We start from the raw sequence: 22,002 nt of genomic DNA, 5'->3' as shown, positions 1-22,002 counted from the left end.
AATTTAAACATACATGTATGCACATTCTAAAATATTCCATGTGTCTTTATTTACAGTGTCTATATCTACAAGTAGCAATTGAGTTAATTTAACTGCCCTGTATATCTTCTTTTACAAATAAATTCCATGCCTACTTTCTGAACCTTTCCATGTGAAAAGCCTGGTTCTTCTCTACTGTTCTCCAGTGTGAGGAATGAATAAAGCCTACATGCTTGGCTTGTCCTGTTCTAGTGGGAATGGTACCAATATAAAAATGTTAATGCCATGCTCTACCAACTGAGGCCCATGGGACAAAATATGGAAATTTCTTAGTTAAAGTCTTTGGGCACCCATTAATATCATTATCATCACCACTTCTGCCACCATCACATTTGCATGCCAGTGGTTGGTGTGCTAAAGCTTTGAGGAATAATATCAGTGCACTAAACTTAGCTACGATGACAATCTTCAGTCATATGTCAGAATCAGCTGAATATGAGAGCAATGATTGACTGGAGGACAGTGTGGTTCATCTGATGTGACTTCCTCGGACATTCATTTCTGATGATTTGCATCTGCATCGCTGCAGTCCTTATGGTGAGGGTCGTGTGTGCATGTGTGTGCATGCTTGTGTGTGTGTTTTGTTGCATTTGGATGCAGAGTGTTAGTGGGTGTTCCAACCAGCCATCCCCCCCGGAGGTCACTTTGAAATGGAATAGATTTTTCTAGATCTCAGCCAAGGCTGTAGGGAAGGTCACTTCATTAATCACAGCTAAATGCCACTGTCTGCCCGTCTCCCTTCTTAACCAAGTAACACCCACAGATAACATCAGTGATTGATACTAATAATTAATACTCATTCAGTACAGAACGACAGAGTATCATCCAGTGGGGAACCTTAAATTACTATGTAAAGACTCATTAGGTTAATGCCATCGTGTGCTCTGGTGGCACGGGGGGCAAATGGCTGTCTTCCTCCACCCGTGGCCTTTTGTGAAACAAGCTTCTTTCCCCCTCTCTCTCTTTCTTCCTATGTCTCTCTCTACCTGTACCATCTATGTGCTAGCCTACTTTCCCTGCTGATTCAGTGTTGGAAAATGTTAAGTCCGATTTAGCTTGAGAGGATTTTGGCAGATGGGTTGAAGCACAAATGACGGAGGAACGACACACTCTGAGCCTGTGTATCTGCACGATTGTATGACTGTTGGTGTGTGTGCATTTATGTTTGCAGTGATGTATAGGTACGTGTGTGTGTACGTGTCTGACTTTGTCTTGAGTCACATATACGCCACCATAATATCTGCATCACAAGCAAGAATAGAGGACATGCCATGTTATTTTATTATCTACCATTCCACGTTGTGAAGGAAGCTGATGCAATGTAGTGCTCAGAGGCTTTTACTTTAAAATAATACTCTGTGACATGTTCACATAATTAAATGTGTCATCTACTACTATCTCATTCAGTCTTTTTGTTTCTGTTGACAATAATGAAAGCAGAGTAATGATTCAACCTATGAAAGCTTTTACATTTGCTGTTCTTTATTGTCTGTGTCTGGAAGATCTTTCCTGGGAATAAACCGCCTGCACGTAGGAAGTGATGCATTTTACATTCCCACATCATCATGAATAAACAAAAGCACTTGGTAGTCAGCGTTAGCAGGGATAGCCACAGATGTTAAAAGATGAGCAGCTCCTACATAAACTTCAATTTCATCAAAATAAGATTCAAGAAAAAACATGGATTTGTGGATTACAGCTTCATGACTCAGGCTTTACAAATGAAAGGCCCAAACATATTTATTTTATTTTCTAAGCAGTTAACACATGAACAGATTTAAAACAATACACACAGCTATGCCTAAACAAAGCTGCACTGGTCACTGAGACCGTGTTGGATAAAATGGCCTGAGTGCAACGTTTAGCTCATCCTGTGGCCCTGTGCTAGACTTTAGCTCCATCTTGTGGTCTATTTAGATCTTTTTCAGAAAATATTAAGCTGCAACCTTTAAAGCTGCAACCTGGGTGTGTCTTTTCACATTTTCACATCCATAGCTTTTATTCACACAGCCAAAGTGAGCTTGAGTAGGACTTAGATATGTGTTTAAGGGGTGATAGAATGATTATATAGGGTATTTCACACTGTTCCTTAAGGTCTCCTAATAGGGTATGTAACATTGGTTGGGCTGAAAATTGCCCGAATGCTATTTTATTAGGCCCTTAACTACCCTGTGAATATGGCTCTATTTGGAACAAGAGCTTTTCTTCCAAATATGGTATGCTCATGAATATTTAGATGAGTTGCGCGCTGATTGGTTTGAGCGAAACCCATAGAAACACATTGGAGACGAGACAGCAAGTCTCATATTTCAGACACTGCAAAGTTATACGTTGTTTGTCGGGCTATTTCGTTATTAAATTCACTTCTGAGACTTTTTTATGCGAGAAATCAACTATATAAAGCTCAAATATGGGCCGTTTTACGAAAATTGATGGCTGATTGCAAATTTGGTAAGACGTGTCATACTTTAGGAGCTCCACACAGTCTGACGAGAAAACGGCAACCTCACGCAGTGAAAGTCACCGTTTCTCGGCTACTGGACTACTGGAGCTCCGTGGAGCTCCGCGGAGCTGACTAGCTGCCAGCTGCCGGCATAACTAGAGTATATTTAGTTTGCATTTCGTCACGCCACTTATATAACATCTGACCCAAGGTCTTATAAAGGTAACTATGGTGTCCGATTTCAATTTAATGCATTTTTGTGAACATTAGGGATTTCGTTAGCTGCTACTGTCACTTCATTCCTAGCTATGTGTACAGACCGCGGCTAGCTAGTTAGCTTCACTTTCGGCATAATTAAAGTCTATTTACAGTTTGAATTTTGTCACGCCACTTATAGAACATATACCACCGCCGCTGTCACATAGCCTGCTGAGCTCCTGCTGAACACACAGTCGGACAAAATTTGCAATTAGCCATCAATGTTCGTAAAACGGCCCATATTTGACCTCTACATAGTTGATTTCTCGCATAAAAAAGTCTCAGAAGTGAATTTAGTAATTAAATAGCGTACCTCTGTAGATCTGCATGACCTAGCTAGATTCAGAAGACTAAGCTGACCTCAGGTCAGTGGTGTACCCTATGCAAATGTTGGGGCGTGACTTGAGATCATGACGTCAACATCCAGCTTTGTTGAGATTCGCCCATTTTCAGCGGCAGTTTCAAAATGTGAGATTTGCAGAGGATAGGGGTATCAATGGGATTTTGAGCTTCTATGTATGTCTTATTTACCCACCGAACTGTCGTTATTCAACTATGACAAGATAAAATCGGTTTTGCATTCTATCACCCCTTTTAGTAGGATCAGGAGCAGCTGATGCCATCAATCTGGTACATCTTGTAAAAGTACCATTTCAAAACAGACTTATAGCTCAAAGCATATGTGGCAGGCTTAGCAGGCTTATAGAATGTGATGCTGTGTTTTTGAAATGGGATCATCATTTCATTGTTCAAGCATAACATGAATCCACATAGATTGAGATAACTATCTCTGTGCTATATCTAGCTATGCTTTTTGCAGCCTTTGTAATGTAAACTTTCAATTTTCAATCACTGTGTGGGTGATATTAAATATGCATTAGTATATCATTATTTTACTGAATTAATTTTCCTTTTATTTGACTCTTAGACATGGCATGAATATCATTGAATTGTATTCTGAACTATTATGTTTCTATGAAAGGACAGTTTCTCCCTCTAAACAACTGTTATATCACAACATGCTGGCAAATTCCTTCTACTATAGCCAACTTGCAACTGACACATCTGCCATAACTTTTCTGCTAGAAGCTGATGTAATTCGCTCACTAGAAGTTAATCACAATCCTTTGGCATCTCAATGACTCCAAAAATATCTGTAAAATGTGGAATTTCACTGACATTTACCCATACAGAGTGACATAGGCCCTCGTCAAACAGTTGATGAAAACTATTTTTGGAAATTACCCAAAAATGTTGACAAAATGCAAATAAATAGCAAAGAGCAAATGGATTTATGATCAATATTGGCAACAACAGACAGACTGCAGATTTCTGTCAAATTGGATTTCTCAATTTTGGATTAGCCTGCAGGTAGCATGTAAAGTAATATAGAACAAGGAGTATGTGCATCAATGGTAGAGTGGATTCAATAAATCAAATGCATATATCCTCTAGAGGAGGACAGAGGGACAGTGTGGCTGCCAGAATATACTTCGGTCAAGGTAAATAACAAGGTGAAGGAAACCTTTAGCTTATTTGGTTCATTTTACAGTAAGACTATTACTTTGTACATTGAGCCTGACCCAGGTGCTAAATTGTCTTTTGAAGATTATTGGCTCCAGCCATTAGTGGATTATTCTTTTAAATGTTACTTAACAGGAGGGTGCCCATCGTAAACCACATGCATGGAGGTTATATCATGACATTGGGCTTTAATGTGTTTTATGAATGCATCTGAGGTTTATTGAATTTTAAATTACTGTAGCTATACTGTACTGTGGCACAGTGGTTACAGCAAAAAGGCCTTGGGTTTGGACCTCAGATCTGCTCGTGTCTGCAAGGCTTTCCTCTTTATTCTATAGTCCAAAGATATGTCTGTCTGTATGTATTTGTCTTGTCACCTTATATTTGCACCTTGCAATGCAAGACTAATTTGCACCTAATGGTGAATGTTGTGTGTGCCATCATGAGCTCCAGTTCCTGCGCCCCTGCATAGAACTGAAGGTGTAGAAAATGGATGGATAGATGGATGGAGTAACGGTTATCAGCTACCAGCGTTGCTGTAAGGTCTTTCTGTCTGTCAGTCAGTCCACCACTTTGGTCCAGACTGACAAATCTTAATAAATGCTGGACAGATTACCATGACATTTTGTACAGACGCCCACGGTCCACATGGGGCGAATTATAATGACTTTGTTGATCCCCTGACTTTTCCTCTAGAGCACTGTGACCCAGATATCATACTGAATCATAATGGCATAAAGAGAGGTGTGGACAATTTAGCCAAGCTGCTATCCTGCTATACAGCTGCCTAAGAAAACCCTCACAATTGCTACTTCTAGTGTTTTACAACATACTGGATGTTTTGGCATACAATAATGCTTTTGTGATCTGCGAAGCCCATGCAGGGTGGCACCATGGAAAGCTACAGAAGAGAGTGCTGTTTTTAGAGGAGGTTAAGAAACTTGTAACACCCTGCATACAGAGCAGATAACCTGCACATGACACTAATCATTATCTATACATTTAAGAAAATGTAAAATGTGCCCAGTTACAAAATGTCTGGAATGAGTCACTGACGGCCAGGGGAGAGACGGAGGTCCCAGGATGACCGTAACTAATAGTTACCACTCAAACATATGAGTGGGTGATGTGGACAAAGTTAATACCATGATTAGTATTACCGTATTAGCGTGACATCAATGTGTATACTATATAATAACACTGTATAATATGTATATTTACCAAGTAAATTACAATTATATTATATGTATTACAAATTGCACTGTAAAATGTTACACTGTTATATTTAAATATATATAATTTCTCATTATGCATAAACATTTGCTACATTTGTGTTAACATTCAGATTATTCCTTTGCAATTACTATCTTCCACAAATTGATATTACCTCATTTTACATTTATTATGTTGTATTATTAGTTGCGATGTAGTCTACTTTGCTAATCACTTGACTAAACAGAGACCGGTTTAGCTCGGGAAATTAGCTCTTGAAACTCCAGTAGATGGGATTTTTTTCTCTCCAAAACACAGGATGGAAAGTGGTTTTTGAAAGCCAGAAAATTCAACAGCTGGCCAAGTTATGGCTGAGTCATTGGTATTGATATATAATCCTTTTAACTACCACAGATATATTATGGTTATTTTGTGCCATCCTGCAGTAAAAATCTTACTTATTACTCACTTTAAAATAGTCACCTCATCCCTTTTTTAATTTTTAAATGCTGCCCCCAAAACATGAGAGCTGTGTTGACTCAAGTACCATAAAATACAAGATAAATACAACTGAATATTACACATTTTAGGTTTATTTCACTAATTTCTTTTTTCTTAATTAATTTCTTAAATATTTTAATTGGATTTTATATTCACCATCTTCGCGCCTTTGTGTTTACTTACACAAAGGCATTGTTCTCTAATCAAATAAAATGATTATTAATAGGCTTACACCTTCACTGATAACATGGACTGACATGATACTAACATAAGACATACAGAAAATACAAATTCACCTTACTCACATAACCCTGTGTTTCCAAATGCACAAAGGCCTACTTTGTCCACATCTGATCTAACAAAATATGTAGCCTATATAATATTATAGTTATAATATAGTACAGGAATAACACTCTTGTAAAAAGAAAAAAATGACTATATATATATATATATATATATGTGATGATTGCAAAAGAAGGGTTTATAAAGATAATTTATGAATGTATGGTTTAAACCTACAGTATTTGTGAACAAAGTCAAAATCTTATAGTTCAGTTTCATGTTTTTGTCCATGTCTGTAAGTGCGATGTCCTGCAGTAAGCTGCTATGATTCATAAACTTCTGGCAATTTACAGTAGCCTAATTATTCATGACAAGTAACACCTACTGTGTGTGGGTGGGAGCAAATCGAGTCATATTGACATGTTTCAGCAAGCAGCCGTCTGATTTTTTTCACACATCATTGGGTTGTTTTCCACACGGGGGATGAAGCTTAGAGTGAAAAAAAATTTCTGCAAAAGGAAGACTACTGTACATGAGGCTATATGTTAAGTAGTCATCTAGGTTACTTGTCTTATACTGTGACTATACTTTACTGACAGACATCATTACCCTGTGGTGCCGAGTAAAGCCAACGGGAGACAGTCAAGTTTAGACAGGAAATGTAATTATTTTACCTTCAAAATAAAGTTTTGTTTCATGCATACTGAAAATATAGGCCTATAAAGTCAAAGGAAAATCAAATGAGAATCTTATAAAACAAGAAAGTCAAACAATAGCACAGACTAAATGTCATATTTCTAGATTTTTTTGTAATTATTAATTGACATACATTGAGGCATTAGTTTGTTTTGCGGTGTTTTGAGCAGCAGCCGTTTGTTTCCTCCCCACGCTGTCTAACGGACATTAATTTGAAAACCTCTAACGGAAGTAAGTATGCAGGTTATGTGGTCTCGTATTTAAGCAGCATTTGCTTTACCTTCTGAACAAGTGACAGGCTTACAGGAGGAACTTTTTTTTCTAGCTTCGCCTTCTCCTCTTAATCATGGAGGCTCGGGCACATTTCTCCCGTGAGGAAATTAACAGCACGGTGTGGGAAGTCCCGGAGAAATACACACGGCTCAAACAGATAGGGACCGGGGCGTATGGCTCTGTATGGTAAGTGTCGTTACCTCACGCTGTATGAAGTGTGTTTACACTGTATGATGTGTGTGTCGTAGTTGGAACTGGACTGTGTATGAATACTGTTTAGTCGGAGCCCAACATTCATTACCGTTAGCTACATTGGCTGCATGCAGCGTGTGTTGGGCCTGGGTTATGGTTATATCCTGTAACGTTAGTGTACTGTAGTGTACGTTACACCAATACACTGTCAACACTGATGGCACAGCTATTCATGTTATAACACCTGACACCTTATAGCGCATCCTACCAGCATGTGCTAGGACGAAGACTATATCGCATAACGCGTACGTTTTAAACTTATATGTATTTGTCTACATACAACAATAGAGGAGATGTAGCCTAGCTATTTAGTATGTCAATATTAAAGATGGCCACTTTCCACGTTCATTTCTTCATGCAGGTATAGGTACATAAATACATGTGGAAGCCACATAAACAGATAATGGGCACATTGCATAATACATATTTAAACAGCATATTGTAAATTTACATGTAGTACCATAGCACATTAAATTACATTTTAGGGATACACGAAGGGGGTCAGGCGTCAAGCCACGGGGAAACACAACTTTCAGTGTGATAATCGTTTGATTTGTTTAAGCAAATAGAATAAGTACATTTGACATCACTTGACATTATTGATTTACAGGTACCATATTGTTTATCACGCTGACTAGATAAATTAAATCAGTGTTTGTTAGGGTCAACTAAGGCTGCAATTTGGTGATACATTTGTAATCAATTACATTTTTGATATTATATATGATATACTATGATGTATTAGTGATCATCTTGAAAGGTCAACTGACTCTGAGGACCCAATGGGGGTCCCGGACCCCCTGTTGAAGATCCCTGATCTAGACTATAATGTATACATTTTGTAAATTGTAGCACCACAAATTGGATAATTTGATAATTCCATTGCACAGGTGCTGGATGACATTCACTGAACATTCACTTTCAACATTTATTAAGAAAACACTGCATTATTGCCAGTTTTGGTGTTCGACCACACTCAGTCCCAGCTTTGTTATTTATCCCATTGAGGGTGTTTATACTGACTGTGGTGTGTCTGTTGTCAAAGCTGCAGATATTGTGCCTGCTAACTGTGGTTAGCAGGGTTTTAAGCATTATAGTGTGGGAGTGACAGTCTGTTAAGCTGACCTTTTTAAAAGAAGCTCCATCTGATGAACTTGGATCAAGCCACCACCATTCTCTGTATTTCTGCCAAATTGCACATCTCTCATTCATCGTCTTGTAGGAACCTGCAAACATGGGAAAAGAAAGAATTAATAAACAGAGGCATAACCAACAGTTTCATAACTACTGTATGTGTGAGATGTACTGTATTTATTGTGGATGCTTATCTGGCATGGATCAGCTGCTGCACGTAGAATTGACATTAATATCCTACATTCGTGTATCAACATTGTCAACAACACTTTACACAAGTGGTGTGTGTAATGTGTGTTGGTGGATGTGGCTCCAAATAGCCGAACAAGCCTGTCCTCCTACGATTTGGTGCCCTGCAGATCACTGCAGACATGCACATCACGAGTTGCCAAACATTCATACATACTCATACTTAATAAACCACAGACCCCCCCCACTCAGTTAGAGAATGAGTTCCTCCATCTGAGAACGTCTTTGCTGTTGAAAGATTTTTTTGAGTGAAACCTCAAAATAGACCGTCCTGTCCTTTTCTCACTGCTCTGACTTCAAAAGAGGGAAATCATAGTGATACTAGGAGGCAGAGGCAGACTGGGAGTGCAAAGCTAATGACTTGTTTTACATTATTCATCACAGCTCAGCAATAAATGAGAAGACTAAAGAGAAAGTGGCCATCAAGAAGCTCCACAGGCCCTTCCAGTCAGAGATCTTTGCTAAGAGGGCCTACCGAGAGCTCCGACTGCTCAAACACATGAAACATGAAAACGTAAGTAGATAAAACCGAACACATCTCCTTCTACTTCTTCCTTTAGCAGACTTTGACATTTGTTTTTGAACTTTTAAATAGCATGGCATTTTAGATATGATAATCCTGTTAATACTTAAGCTCCTCACGTCTGCTCCCATGTCTCTGTATTCGTCACGTCGCCTTTTCATTCCAATCAGGTGATCGGACTTCTTGATGTGTTTTCACCTGCCTCAAGCCTTGAAGAAATCCAGGACTTGTGAGTATTTTTTGGCATATTAGCAAAGCCCTCAGGCAGAGACAGCCAACACCTCTTTTCATTAGAAGTATGGACATTGGACAAAAAAGTATGAAGCAAAGGCCCGCTGTAATATCATACACTATATGTGGACACCTAAATAGTACACCCGTGTGTAAATGCTGAACATGTTATATTAAAACCATGGGCATTAGTATGCTGCAACAGCCTCCAGTCTTCTGTGAAGGCTTTTCACAAGACTTTGGAACCTGGCTGCAGGGATTTGCTGCCATTCTGCCACAAGAGTAGTAGTGAGGTCGGCCACTAATGTTAGGCGATAAGGCCTGGCTCGCAGTCGCCGTCCCAATTCATCAAAAGGTAATGAATGGGATCGAGGTCAGGGCTCTATGCAGGCCAGTCAAGTTGTTCCACACCAAACTCTGAAAAGCATTTCTTTATTTCTCTTTGTGCACAGGGACGTTGTCATGTTGAAACAGGAAAGTACCTTCCCTGAACTGTTGCCACATAGGTTTCATGATCTTATTTGGCCCTAAATTAGACTTTTGCAGCAGCAAATTAGGAGAATACTGCAAAGAGGAAGAGTATATTGAAGGTAGGGTTGGGTATCGTTTGGGTTTTTTCCGATACCGGTGCTAAAGCGATACTTTTAAAATGGTGCCAATGCCTAAACAGTGCCTGAACCGATATTTTTTAATAAAAAGTTTTAAAAAAGAAGAAAAAAAAGAAGGGTACTAAACAACAGTCGGCGACATTAAAGAACAGCTTGTTTATTGCTAAGGCCATATGGTCAAAATTAAAGATTTAATAATAATGTAATAACTATAACTTATAACAATAACTTATTTCACCAGTAAATTGCTGTTGAACGACAAAAATAACCACCAGGGCGCCCAGACAGCTCAGTTGGTAGAGCAGGCACTCATATATAGAGGTTTACTCCTCGACGCAGCGGGCCCGGGTTCGACTCCGACCTGCGGCCCCTTTGCTGCGTGTCATTCCCCCCTCTCTTTCCCCTTTCATGTCTTCAGCTGTCCTGTCACAATAAAGGCCTAAAATGCCCTAAAAATAATCTTTAAAAAAGAAAAATAACCACCAGATGGGAAAAGGGTATTTTACAATAACTTTGAATGCACCACGAGGCTACCTGTTTCAAGTGAACACACCGTCTGTGTTGTTTTTCCGACGGCAGCTGCAGAGCAGACTGTTACGTCCCGGTGTTGGAATCCTCTACAGTGAAATACAGTCACACTTTACACTGTTTATCGTTAGCTGTCAGCATTTTAACTGTGTTTAATCCAGCTGCTAGCTAAAGATAGGCTAACGTTACCTGCTGTCGAGTGTAGTGTAAAGTCAGGCACCAAAATTTTCGTTCTTATTCGGTCTAGTTACTACCATTTACGTTGGCACCGGTGCCCTATTGGCACCGCATTTCGATACCCAACCCTAATTGAAGGTTTTATGAAATATGAGAAACATACACAAGCACCCTAAGCTCCTTAATCAAAGTAGTAGTAATTACAGCATTAACAGGGTGTGGCTAAAAACACAATAATCGCTCTGCCTCTCTCCCCCTCTTTTTCTCAGCTACCTGGTGATGCCTTACATGTTTACTGACCTGTCGAAGGTGCGAGGTCATCTCACAGAAGACAAAGTCCAGTTTCTCGTCTACCAGATGCTCTGTGGACTCAGGGTGAGCCGGGAAAAGCTGACCTTTTAGAAACGCACAATTTTATTATGAAGCATAATGAGAACATTAGTGAAACATGACTATAACTTATTAAAACCTCACTGAATACATTCCAAGGTTATCATGTAACACATTCATGCCAGAATTGTACTGTATTTTAATTAGTCAAACGATTGTCAAACGATACATTTTTTTTAATCGCAATTAATCGCTGAATTTCTATAGTTAATCGCGATTAATCGCATATTTTATCACATGATTAAAATTCCATTATTTTGCATTTCAGAACAGTTTTTAAGTACATATTAACAATCAAAAGCAATTCTTACCAGTGTATCTTGATTGGGAATTAAATGAATGCAGGGAAAGTTACTTTATGAAATTGATTTTAAGATTTGTATTTATTTATTTACTGTGTAAACAAAAGAAAAATGTGTGAATCTGTCATTATTGCACAATTCCTCCAAGTACCTAACTAAAAAACTAAAAATCCCTATCCTTACCAGAGTCAATATAGTGTTTAGTAACTCCTAAATAATTTTGATTACTCACTGACGTCCAGTAATCACCAGTTAATGAGACAGCGTTTGCAGCACCTTGCAGCAGTTCCACTGTGGCTGCTTTCTCCGTGTCGTACGGGCTGTGCGTGGGGCTGCTGTCCCCCTCGACGGCAATTAGACGGGTCAGAACATGCCAACCGTAGTACGTCTTTAAGACCCGAGTCCTCTACGATGCTGACAGGTCTGCAGTTAGTTGCCACCCATTTCGCAAGAGCTGTAGTATTTTTTTGGGATTTGGTTTCATCCACAGGTCGGCAAGTAGCACTCTCCAAAGTACTGCTTTGCCTGAGTGGGTAGCATGCTGGCGGGTAGCATCACGTTAACTGAACTATATGCTTAGCTCCGTAGGTGGTAGCTCAAGCTTGACGTGCTTCGGCGATATTTTAATTCGGCTTTACACAATGTGCATACGGCTTTTGACTTGTCTACGAGCCGTCCGGGAGTTTTGGAAAATAAAAAGCTCCATTCAGAGTTATTGCTGCTGTCTTTCTCCATCATGCCTGCAGCCTGCAGCAGCAGGATGTGTTACGAGGAAGTGGCAGCTTGATGATAAGTAACGGTGCTGCAAAGGGTCAAAATAGTAGCCTGTTAGGCACGACGTCAAGCCGAGTGAAGTGTAAAATAAATTAATAAATGCCGGCATGCGATTAAAAAAAATTTAACGCGTTATGCTCGGCCCTTAATCACATCGCAATTAACGCGTTAATGCTGACAGCCCTAATTTTAATATATGCTACAATAAGTTCAGAGAATTGTCTGCACTTCAATTACATGCATGCATGTATATATTCAAAGATTCAAGATTCAAAATCCTTAATTAATCCCACAATGGGGAAATTCACACTGTTGCAGCAGTAAGGGATAGGGGGAAAAGTACAAGACACAGATATAAACAAACAATAAATAAATATAACTAAAGAGAATAAATAGTAAAATCGTAATATATATAATGAAGGGTGCAGTGGAGTGTCAACCTTTTGTGCCTTAAATTAGTTAATACAACACAATTATAGAATAGGAGAGAGATACTAAAAGTTATTTTAAAAAGTAGAGACAGATTAATGCAATATAATAAACTATACATGTATATATTATACTATATTAAACTATAATAGAGAGTTGTCAGGTGAACTCATAGTGAAAACAGGCATACTAATAAAACCATTATGTAAACATTTGGGTGGTGATGGCGCAGTGGATATGACACATGACTTTGGTGTGGGAGACCTGGGTTCGATTCCCACTGCGATACATCAACCAATGTGTCCCTGAGCAAGACACTTAACCACTAGTTACTCCAGAGGCATGAGACCTCTGACATATATAGCAATTGTAAGTCACTTTGGATAAAAGCATTAGCTAAATGACATGTAATGTAAATGTATACCATACATACATTTTGGATGTGACCTGCTCTGTCTCTCCCTTTCTGCAGTACATTCACAAGGCTGGAATCATCCACAGGGTAAGTCAAATGTCACTGTTGAGAGAGAGTTGACATTCAAGCTTAGGTAAAAAAATTAAAAATAAGATTTATCCTGGGAAAATTTGGACCTATGATAAATTTTCTTTACAGGTTATTATGAAGCACTTGTAGTGTGTGCAGTGGTTTGTACTGTACTGGCTCAGATAACACACATGAACTTCCTGTACTGCAGACATACATGGGAATGTTGATTTCATTAGTCATTGTTATTGACTCAGATCAAATCCTGCCCTAACAGGTAGGATGAGTTGACTCTCCGATGTCTGACTGCATGTCGAGAGATGTTAGGCCACACCCGTCAGCACCAGTGCCAAGTGGATGTGTGTGTGAAGTAGGGAAAGTAGGGTGAAATCAATACAGCACTTATATATGGGCAGATATTAATGGCTTCTTATCTCTTTGATGCCCAAAGACTTAAAACACAAGAACACAAAAGTCCAAAGACATATAGTACTAATGTTTGCAGCAAGATCTACTGTTAAATCTACTATTTTCTTGTTTCCCTTACAGGGAAGTAGTAGATTTTCAGACACACTAATGGTTATGCACTGTTATGAAAATGTGTCTTGAGCATTTACAGGACAGTGTAGCCTTTTTTTCACGTTTTGATCAAAACATAATTATCGATTATGCTAATTATTAACTAAGCTATAGTTTGTGGTGGTTGAGCTCTGAACATGTGTTTGAGATCAGCTAACTGTGTGTTTAGACTGAAGAAAATATGATCATGCACACTCTGATTCAGTCAGTGTTACCCTGCTTTTACTCTTGTAATTCCTAACACAGTTTAAGGTGTTATCAACACTCACTAACAGTGCCACACTTATCACACATTATGTCACAGTATTGTATGAGTGACTCTGCAGAAATGCTGCAGTGAGTGTTATTGTCAGCTCATAGTTGAGTCAGACCATTGAATACCTGTTAAAAATCCCCACAGTATTCAGGCATTGAGGCATACAGTTGAGCCATGTTAGGCCACAGGAACTACAAGCACTAAAGCGTGATTTATGCTTCTGCGTTAAATCTACGCAGTGGCTACGTACTTAGGTACGTGGAGACACAGACCCTACGCCGTAGCCTGACTTGCACCTCTCGAAAAATGTAACTACACGTCGCGGCAACGCACGTCGCTCGGCTGTGGCTTGGTAGCATTGCATTTCCCCCTACTCATTTCCGGGTTCTCCTTCTCTATAAACAACATGAAATCAAGGAGAGGGTTAACTTTTCCTGCTAAAGATTTCCCACCGTGGTCAAAAAGCACAGGGGAGACACTTTGTTTCTCTCACTATGACTCTAGAGTCGGTACTCGCTCCGAAGCTAATCACTGTTACTCTCTCACTCGCTCTACCACACACTCCCCACGTACACACACATGCCGGCCCTGCTATTCTCTTAAAGAGAGAGAAACTTTAGGCCACTTACGTAGGCTACGGCGAAAGCTCTGCGAGCAGCCTCGGCAGAACCATAAATCATGCTTAAGGCTGCGTTTCCACCAAGCAGTCTGGTTCAGTTCAGTTCGTTACACATTAGAATGGTTATTGTCAAAAGTTGTGGCTGGTACCAATAGAACTTTTCCATTCTGTCCCGTTTTTTCATTACTTCTCTGTTGAGGTATCCAGCACACTGATTCAATACTAAAAGGTGGAGCTAGAAACACTGCAGTATGTTGATTGATGCAGACGTCCCTCTCCATCAGTTCTCAGCGCATGGCTGTCTACGGCTTCCATCACATGTTCGAGCAATGTAGGAGGAAATGTACAAACTAAAAACAACATGCTTCTTACATGGTTGACGCGGCTATTACCTTCCGGTAACAACCCCGCCTACATTTAAGAGTAACGTCTGCGGTGGAAATGCAAAACAGATGTACTGTTTAGGTGCATGTCCGTATGAGTTACATACAGGTTCTAGGGGTACTATACTGAAAGTGTTGTGGCTTAAGGCTCTTCCCGATCCCAATTTTGATACTGCACAGTACAAACACTACAATTTGCTGTTAATCACTATTTGCAGTAAGTTACCATCACTCAGCTCCTTTTCTTTTACAGGATCTTAAGCCTGGAAACTTGGCTGTAAACCAAGACTGTGAACTGAAGGTTTGTACTTTGAATTATTACACAAGAAAACATGACGAAGCTGAAATGATAGGGTTTCTGCGGCAGCAAAATATTAGGATTCAGCAGATGAAAAGTAATGAATACAAGATATACTATCAAATTAGCAATATATGGGAAACAGGATATGGATTTACTAACAGTTATTTTTGTTACTAGACAGATTAAATTTTTACTTAAATGTGGCTCTGAAAATCTTAACACATGTTGTGTGTGTTAAGATAATGTTATTGATTTATGAAAATATCTTTAAACATTGGAAACATTACAGACAATATCAGTCTATATGTTCATTAAGTGTCCACACATTTGGCAAGCATGTAAACACTTTATCAAACAATAAATTAACTTTACAGATGTTTGTCCTGCACAGTGTTCACGTTCTAGACTGATCAGTTTCTTGGCTTCCAATGCAGATCCTGGACTTTGGGTTGGCTCGCAGTACTGATGCTGAGATGACAGGCTACGTAGTGACACGTTGGTACCGGGCACCTGAGGTCATTCTGAACTGGATGCACTACACCCAGACTGGCAAGACAATTATATCCGTCCTTCATTTCATCTCAGTATTGAGTTGGCCTGTAACTTTTTGCTGTTTGTCGTGTGAAAACATCTCAACTCCAGTTAGAGGGATTTCTTTCTTTAAGAGGTGGCTTGTTTGGTACTTTATGGGTCAGCAGTTTTTCTAATCCTGTCGTTGGTGTTTGAAATGCGTTTGAAGTTGCATTGGTATCATTTTGACAATAAATCTTTTTTTTTTCCCTTAATCTCTTAGCAGTTGACAAAGATGGGTCTGAAGTAGCCCGATAGTGCTCAGACTCAATGACAATGATAAAGCTGTCACTCTAAAGGCCCTGACACACCAACCAGACGGGCCGACCGTCGGCAGAAAACGCAGTCCGACTGATCAGTCGGTCCCCGAGGTCCAAAAAATGCCTCAGAACACACTGAGGCGACGGCGACTTGAGCGTATGCTCTGCACGTGCGTGAAACGTAATACGTCTCCATAGCAGCAGGCGGCGCTGCTCTGTATTGTTTCCATTAACAGTCTGATTATTAACCAGAAAATGAAAACCGGCAGCTGATTGGACGAACTCATCACGTGGTTCTTTTTTCTCCGGAAATTCACAGCCAGACTGTCATGGCGGCTTGTTCAGAATACAATCTCATATTGTACTAAAATAGTTCACCGAAACGTGTTTGTGAAAACATTTTAAGCGAGAAATAGGCCATGCAGTTGCTGAATCTGTCTTCATTTCAGATTGACAAAGGTCAGTTTAAAAGATTTTCGTCAGATTTTGAGCAGCTCATCCGCTCCCCATTTCCGGGTGAGTCCCGACTGCCCTGTCCCCGACTGAACATGTCGGGTCGGCCCAAATGAATGCCGACAGCCCCTCGGACGGCCGACGGCAGAGGACACACCGAACAGACTCGAGTCACCGACCTCACCAGACGGTCCGACGGCCGATTATGTGTCTTCTCTCTAATGAAACTGACTTTCCCAGGATGTATGTTTCTTTAGGAGATAGTGGTTTTGCATTTTGTAAACAGCATCTACCGAATGGGATGTAACATAAAAAGCAACACTGGCAAGTTTGCACCCTTGGTAGGATTGTATTACTCACCAAGTATTCCCCAATATAAACAGCACAATAGATTCTGCACTCTATTGTGATGAGGAACTTTGCTGTGGCATATAAATGCCACCTTCCTCATTTGTACTGCACTGAGCTTAAGTTAAAACCTGTATTCTGCTTAGGTTCTCACTCAATTTTTTTTTCTTTCTCTTTTTTTTCTAGTGGACATCTGGTCTGTGGGTTGTATCATGGCAGAAATGATCAATGGAAAAACCCTTTTCAAAGGGAGAGACTGTATCCTTTCATCAGCCTTGTCGGTTTATTGGACTTTTGAAACCTGTGTAATGCCAGATAATGAGATTATCAGTATAAGGAAATGTATATGTACTGTAGGATTCTGAAATGACAACACATTTTAATATCACTTTATTAAATCATTGTAATATAAAGGTGATTAAAGCCACTTGATTCAACAGTGACAGTTTTATTTGATGATGGGCACTATAAATCAGGTGCACAATGGAACACAAAAGGCAATCACAGTATATTACATGCAGCAAAAATATGTTTCTTCAGGCAGGATCCAATGCAGCTAATGCTGCACTATATTACATACTTTTTCTGCATGTTTTATATTGATTTTTTTATGTTCTTTTTTTGCACTTGATGCCCTTTACTTATACATAGCGTCTCCTAGCAAATAAAGCTGTCACTTGTGGCTTAGTTTCCTTCATTATTCAGTTTTATGGACCTGCATACTTTTCACTGCTTCTGAGTGGACGCTTGCTTATTGAACCACCAGGACATCCAAGGTTAAAAAATCCTCAATTGTAACCCTTTATTACCAGACATGGACCAGCTGACTCAGATCATGAAAGTGACTGGAGTACCTGGAGCAGAGTTCATACAGAAGCTGGACAGTCCAGAGGTAGGACAAATTACTGTGTCATAATTATACATGCATGTAATGAAACAGTTTGAGTGGGATGTTTTTTTTTATAAAAAACCTCTGATTCCAGTGGCTGACATGTTGCTACTACTCATGACCTTTAAAGCTGGCCAATTAAAAAGAATAGATTAATACATAAATAAAGTATGAATTGATTTCCCCAAGAGAGTAAGAGTGAAAATGCCTCATGCTACACTAAATCCTTCTCAGAAACTCAGGAAACTACTGTTAACAAGTCCTGCTAGTTTCTGATTAGTGGACCTCTGACTTTTTTGCTTTCTGCTGGAGGAGGACTGGGTGTGTTTCCACCTCTCTTGCTCCTTTGACTTCCTTTAAACTCACATACACTTAATTATTGGTTAATATTATTTTGTATGTTGCTCATATTATAGAAACTGTTTGGGTTCAGAACTAGCTGTTCTCGTAACATTTTAGTATTATTTTTATACATTTTTTTACACATATTCAATATATATGTATACACACACACTACCGGTCAAAAGTTTGGGGTCACTTAGAAATTTCCATTCGACTCCATTATAGACAGAATCAGTTGCATTGTTTTTTTTAACCAGGGCAGCAGTTTTCAGATTACATTATGTGCTTACATAATCGCAAAAGGGTTCTCCAATGTTTTCTCAGTTAGCCTTTTAAAATGATATCAGATTAGTAAACAGAATGTGCCTTTGGCGCACTGGATGAATGGTTGCTGATAATGGGCAATGTAGATATTGCATTAAAGATCAGCCACTTCTTTCTACAACAGTCGAGAACCCTTTTGCAATTATGTAAGCACATAATGTAATCTGAAAACTGCTGCCCTGATTAAAAAATACAATGCAACTGATCTTAGCTGGTATTCAGCCGTGGTGTTTGGCCAGTAGGACAATGATAGAGAGCAGATAGGGGGTGGGGTGGATTTACCATCTTGACTGTACCGAATACAGCAAACATATTACTGTATTGTAAGATTACTTGTTAAAAATTCAAATAAAGAAAAACTTTGAAGAACAAGTCCCACTAGCAGCACACAGAGGTTGCAATGTACTTTACAGCCAACATACTGGAGCTTTTGCCATTCTTCGAGCTTTACCAGTAGTGGGAGTAGAAATATAAAAAAAAATTATTATTATTATCCTACTATTATAACACACATAATGAATGGAATAAAACGTGCACCAATCTCAAAACGTATTGCTTACCTAGACTTAAGCAGTCAGTTCCATTTGTTTCATTTTTGCAAGGTGCAAAGCAAACAATTAAATTATTACAGAATATCTTTTAACTTCAGTGAGTTAGATGATTAAATGAATGATTCATTACATTTTGCAGAAACACCTGTATCATCTGCAGACTGAAGCAGATGATTTTTAAGCTAATAGCTAACAATCATTTTTTGTCTTTGGAGAATATGAAGTAGTTTATTATAAGTGATTTTTATATATATTCATTAAGGCAATAGTGATATCCTCAGTCACAGTTTTTGATCAGTTGAAATGCATGTAATTTGAATCATTCTAGTCCATGTCCATGACCAGAAATGTCTGCATTGAATAGATACAGTATGAGCTGTTGCTTTGATTTGCATTGTAATTTGGTCAAATTTGTTTTTTCATGCTTAATTTTATTTTTTCTTTCATCTTTAAACAACATAGGCCAAAACTTATGTTAAGGCCCTTCCTCGCTATCCCAGAAAAGACTTCTCAACATTGTTCCCCAGAGCCAGTGCAATGGGTGAGTTTAGCCACAGCCTTTTTCCTAAGCTTGACTGATCCACACGTTTTTATTTCTACATTTTTATTACACTTCAGACACATTCAGCACAAGTACAGTCTTGCTACTGTCCACAGAGCTGGTCCACCACAGCAGTTGGGCATCAAATGCTTGTTGTTGTCAGTAACCGTTAACAGTAATCATCTGTGTCATTTGCTTATCATGTTAATTTTGCTACTTTCTGTCTCTGAATGATGTAATGACTCTCTTTGTACCCTGTTCATTTAAGATGTTGCGCCTACTGTTCTAAACAAACAGTACCAAGTAGGTCTAGAACAGGAGAATTTCTCTATGTGGTATAATGTAATGTATCTGTCAGTAGTAGAATTCCTTCTTCTTTGTATCTTTTGGAAACAACTTAAAGTGTTACATTTAATAGGCACAAAACAAATAGTACTTTGGACTTGTATGCATAATTTAATCTCCTGCTTCTAAAAAACTTGCAGCAATCTGCCAAATGGCTTATGTCAGTAAAACGTTGACTGATGTATAATTTGATGGTTTTGATCAACTTGTTGTATTATTTTGTTTCACTGACTGTTTGCAGGTATCGACCTGCTGGAGAAGATGCTGGTTCTGGACGGAGACGAGAGACCCACGGCCGAACTAGCTCTGGAGCACCCATATTTTGACAGCCTCAGGGACCCAGACGACTTACCTAAACCTGCGCCATATGATGACAGCTATGACAACGCCACATTGTCCCTGGATGAGTGGAAGCGTAAGTGAAAAACAATAAGAAAACATATTTAAAGAAACTGCCACAATATAACCTATGTGCAGATTTGAGTCGTGTATATACTTATCAATTATGGTCTCATTTATTTTACAAATTTGTCAGAAAAGAGGCTTTTTTAAAATGTATTTTTATGTTTATGTATTTTATGAGAAAGATAAACAGAAGTACTAATACACTCATTGTGCATACAGTAAACGGTGGAAAAGTGTGAAAACAGTGGAACTGTATTATTATTGTTATTATTGTTATTGTTATTGTCATGCTTTTGAAATGCTTGAAGTGGAGATTTTCTATTTTTTAAGTGTTTACCATGTAGACCATATTGTATGATTTATAACTACGCAAACATCCTGTTTAGGTCTTCTGTTCATGTGGTATTTAATAATTTGTGTTAAAATGTAATATGTTTTTATTGGCTTTCTGTTTACATTATTGTTGGAGTTGTGGACATGCAGCACATGCAGAAAACAAATGGTTTTCCCCTTTTACCCACAGGGTTATGCTTCAGAGAGGTGAACAGCTTTGTGCCGTTCCCACGGCGGGACTCCAAGAGAAAAAACACGCTGACTATATCTCCGTGACCTGACGAATGCCTTGTAGCGCTGATGCCCTAACCTACACAGCATACAGCCAATGGTGCCCTTGTATATTCCAACCATGGATTCACTTCATTTCTTTTACCCTGGATATATTTAGATTTTGAAGAGTGGTTATATTCAATTATTTTGTGCAATTGTTTCCTAAGTGTGGATTTCTCCTTATGTTACATATTCCCTATCAGTGAATTATTTTGCAAATGTATTGTGACTAAATGTCACAGGGTTTACTCTAATATTGTTTTACAATTAAACAATAAGACAAGATGTGTATGTTTTGTTTTTGCGGCAAATAGTAAATGTTGCTGCCCGAGATTGACTTAAGACTGGCCTAACTCATAGCCAACTAAAATCTATTGTCATTAAAATTAGTGCAATGGTGAGGTAAAAACTGCATTTTGTTTTTTATACGTTATTCATTAAAATTATTATAAAGGGACAAAGTCTGGAGTTTGCCAATGAATGCCCTGAAGACCTGACAAGCAAAGGCCAAAAACAATTAGCAGTTACTGTGTGAATCTCTAATATGTAACCAGTGTCAGCTGGAATATGTGACCATGAAGGTGTGTATGATGCTGAAAGCAACTAGTCGTTTTATTCATTCATTCATTCATTCTCTGCTTTATCACTTTGTAGTTCTTCACTTAATTACTAAAAAAACTTCACACAATTTTACACCCAACCCGTGTGGATCTTTCCAGTATGTAGCAGCTTTTGAATATGTACTTGACTGGTACATTTAGAGGCTGCTGTGTGGTGTATAATATTGCACAGAGGTAATTCATTACGGTTTAAGTACTGTTTAATTCATTGTGTCATCTTTATGAAGGGATCATCCTGCACTTGCTGTGCGCGCGCGCGCGTGCACGTTTTGTGTAAATGGGGTTACAGAACAGGTGTTTC

At 38.9% G+C, this 22,002-nt stretch overlaps 1 protein-coding gene and 1 long non-coding RNA gene across 2 annotated transcripts; one reads left to right on the top strand and one right to left on the bottom strand.

Annotated features, from left to right (window-relative positions):
• Positions 1 to 7,152: 7,152 nt before the first annotated feature.
• mapk13 (mitogen-activated protein kinase 13) lies at positions 7,153 to 21,769 on the top strand. The gene is made up of 12 exons (XM_031286669.2): positions 7,153 to 7,414; positions 9,248 to 9,377; positions 9,557 to 9,615; positions 11,200 to 11,305; positions 13,298 to 13,327; positions 15,400 to 15,447; positions 15,882 to 15,996; positions 17,265 to 17,336; positions 17,891 to 17,970; positions 19,647 to 19,725; positions 20,312 to 20,485; positions 20,999 to 21,769. The coding sequence occupies exons 1-12, from the start codon at positions 7,302 to 7,304 to the stop codon at positions 21,082 to 21,084; spliced, it is 1,092 nt and encodes a 363-aa protein (XP_031142529.1). The 5' UTR covers positions 7,153 to 7,301; the 3' UTR covers positions 21,085 to 21,769.
• LOC116040933 lies at positions 11,203 to 13,339 on the bottom strand. The gene is made up of 2 exons (XR_004102794.1): positions 13,259 to 13,339; positions 11,203 to 11,325 (listed from the first exon to the last, which is right to left on the bottom strand). It is a non-coding gene; the product is annotated as an uncharacterized LOC116040933 (long non-coding RNA).
• Positions 21,770 to 22,002: the final 233 nt, after the last annotated feature.

Source organism: Sander lucioperca, chromosome 12 (assembly GCF_008315115.2).
Source record: "Sander lucioperca isolate FBNREF2018 chromosome 12, SLUC_FBN_1.2, whole genome shotgun sequence".
In the NCBI taxonomy this organism is placed as follows: Eukaryota; Metazoa; Chordata; class Actinopteri; order Perciformes; family Percidae; genus Sander; species Sander lucioperca.
Note: the sequence above shows the minus strand (reverse complement) of the source record. Positions and strands in the feature narration are given on the sequence as shown.

What these genes read in the sequence shown, in the direction of transcription:
- mapk13 (XM_031286669.2), top strand. Translation starts at nt 7,302, where the DNA reads ATGGAGGCTCGGGCACATTTCTCCCGTGAGGAAATTAACAGCACGGTG. An exon ending in CTTGAAGAAATCCAGGACTT is followed by an intron (nt 9,616 to 11,199) that starts GTGAGTATTTTT and finishes TCTTTTTCTCAG; the next exon opens with CTACCTGGTGATGCCTTACA. An exon ending in AGAAGCTGGACAGTCCAGAG is followed by an intron (nt 17,971 to 19,646) that starts GTAGGACAAATT and finishes TAAACAACATAG; the next exon opens with GCCAAAACTTATGTTAAGGC.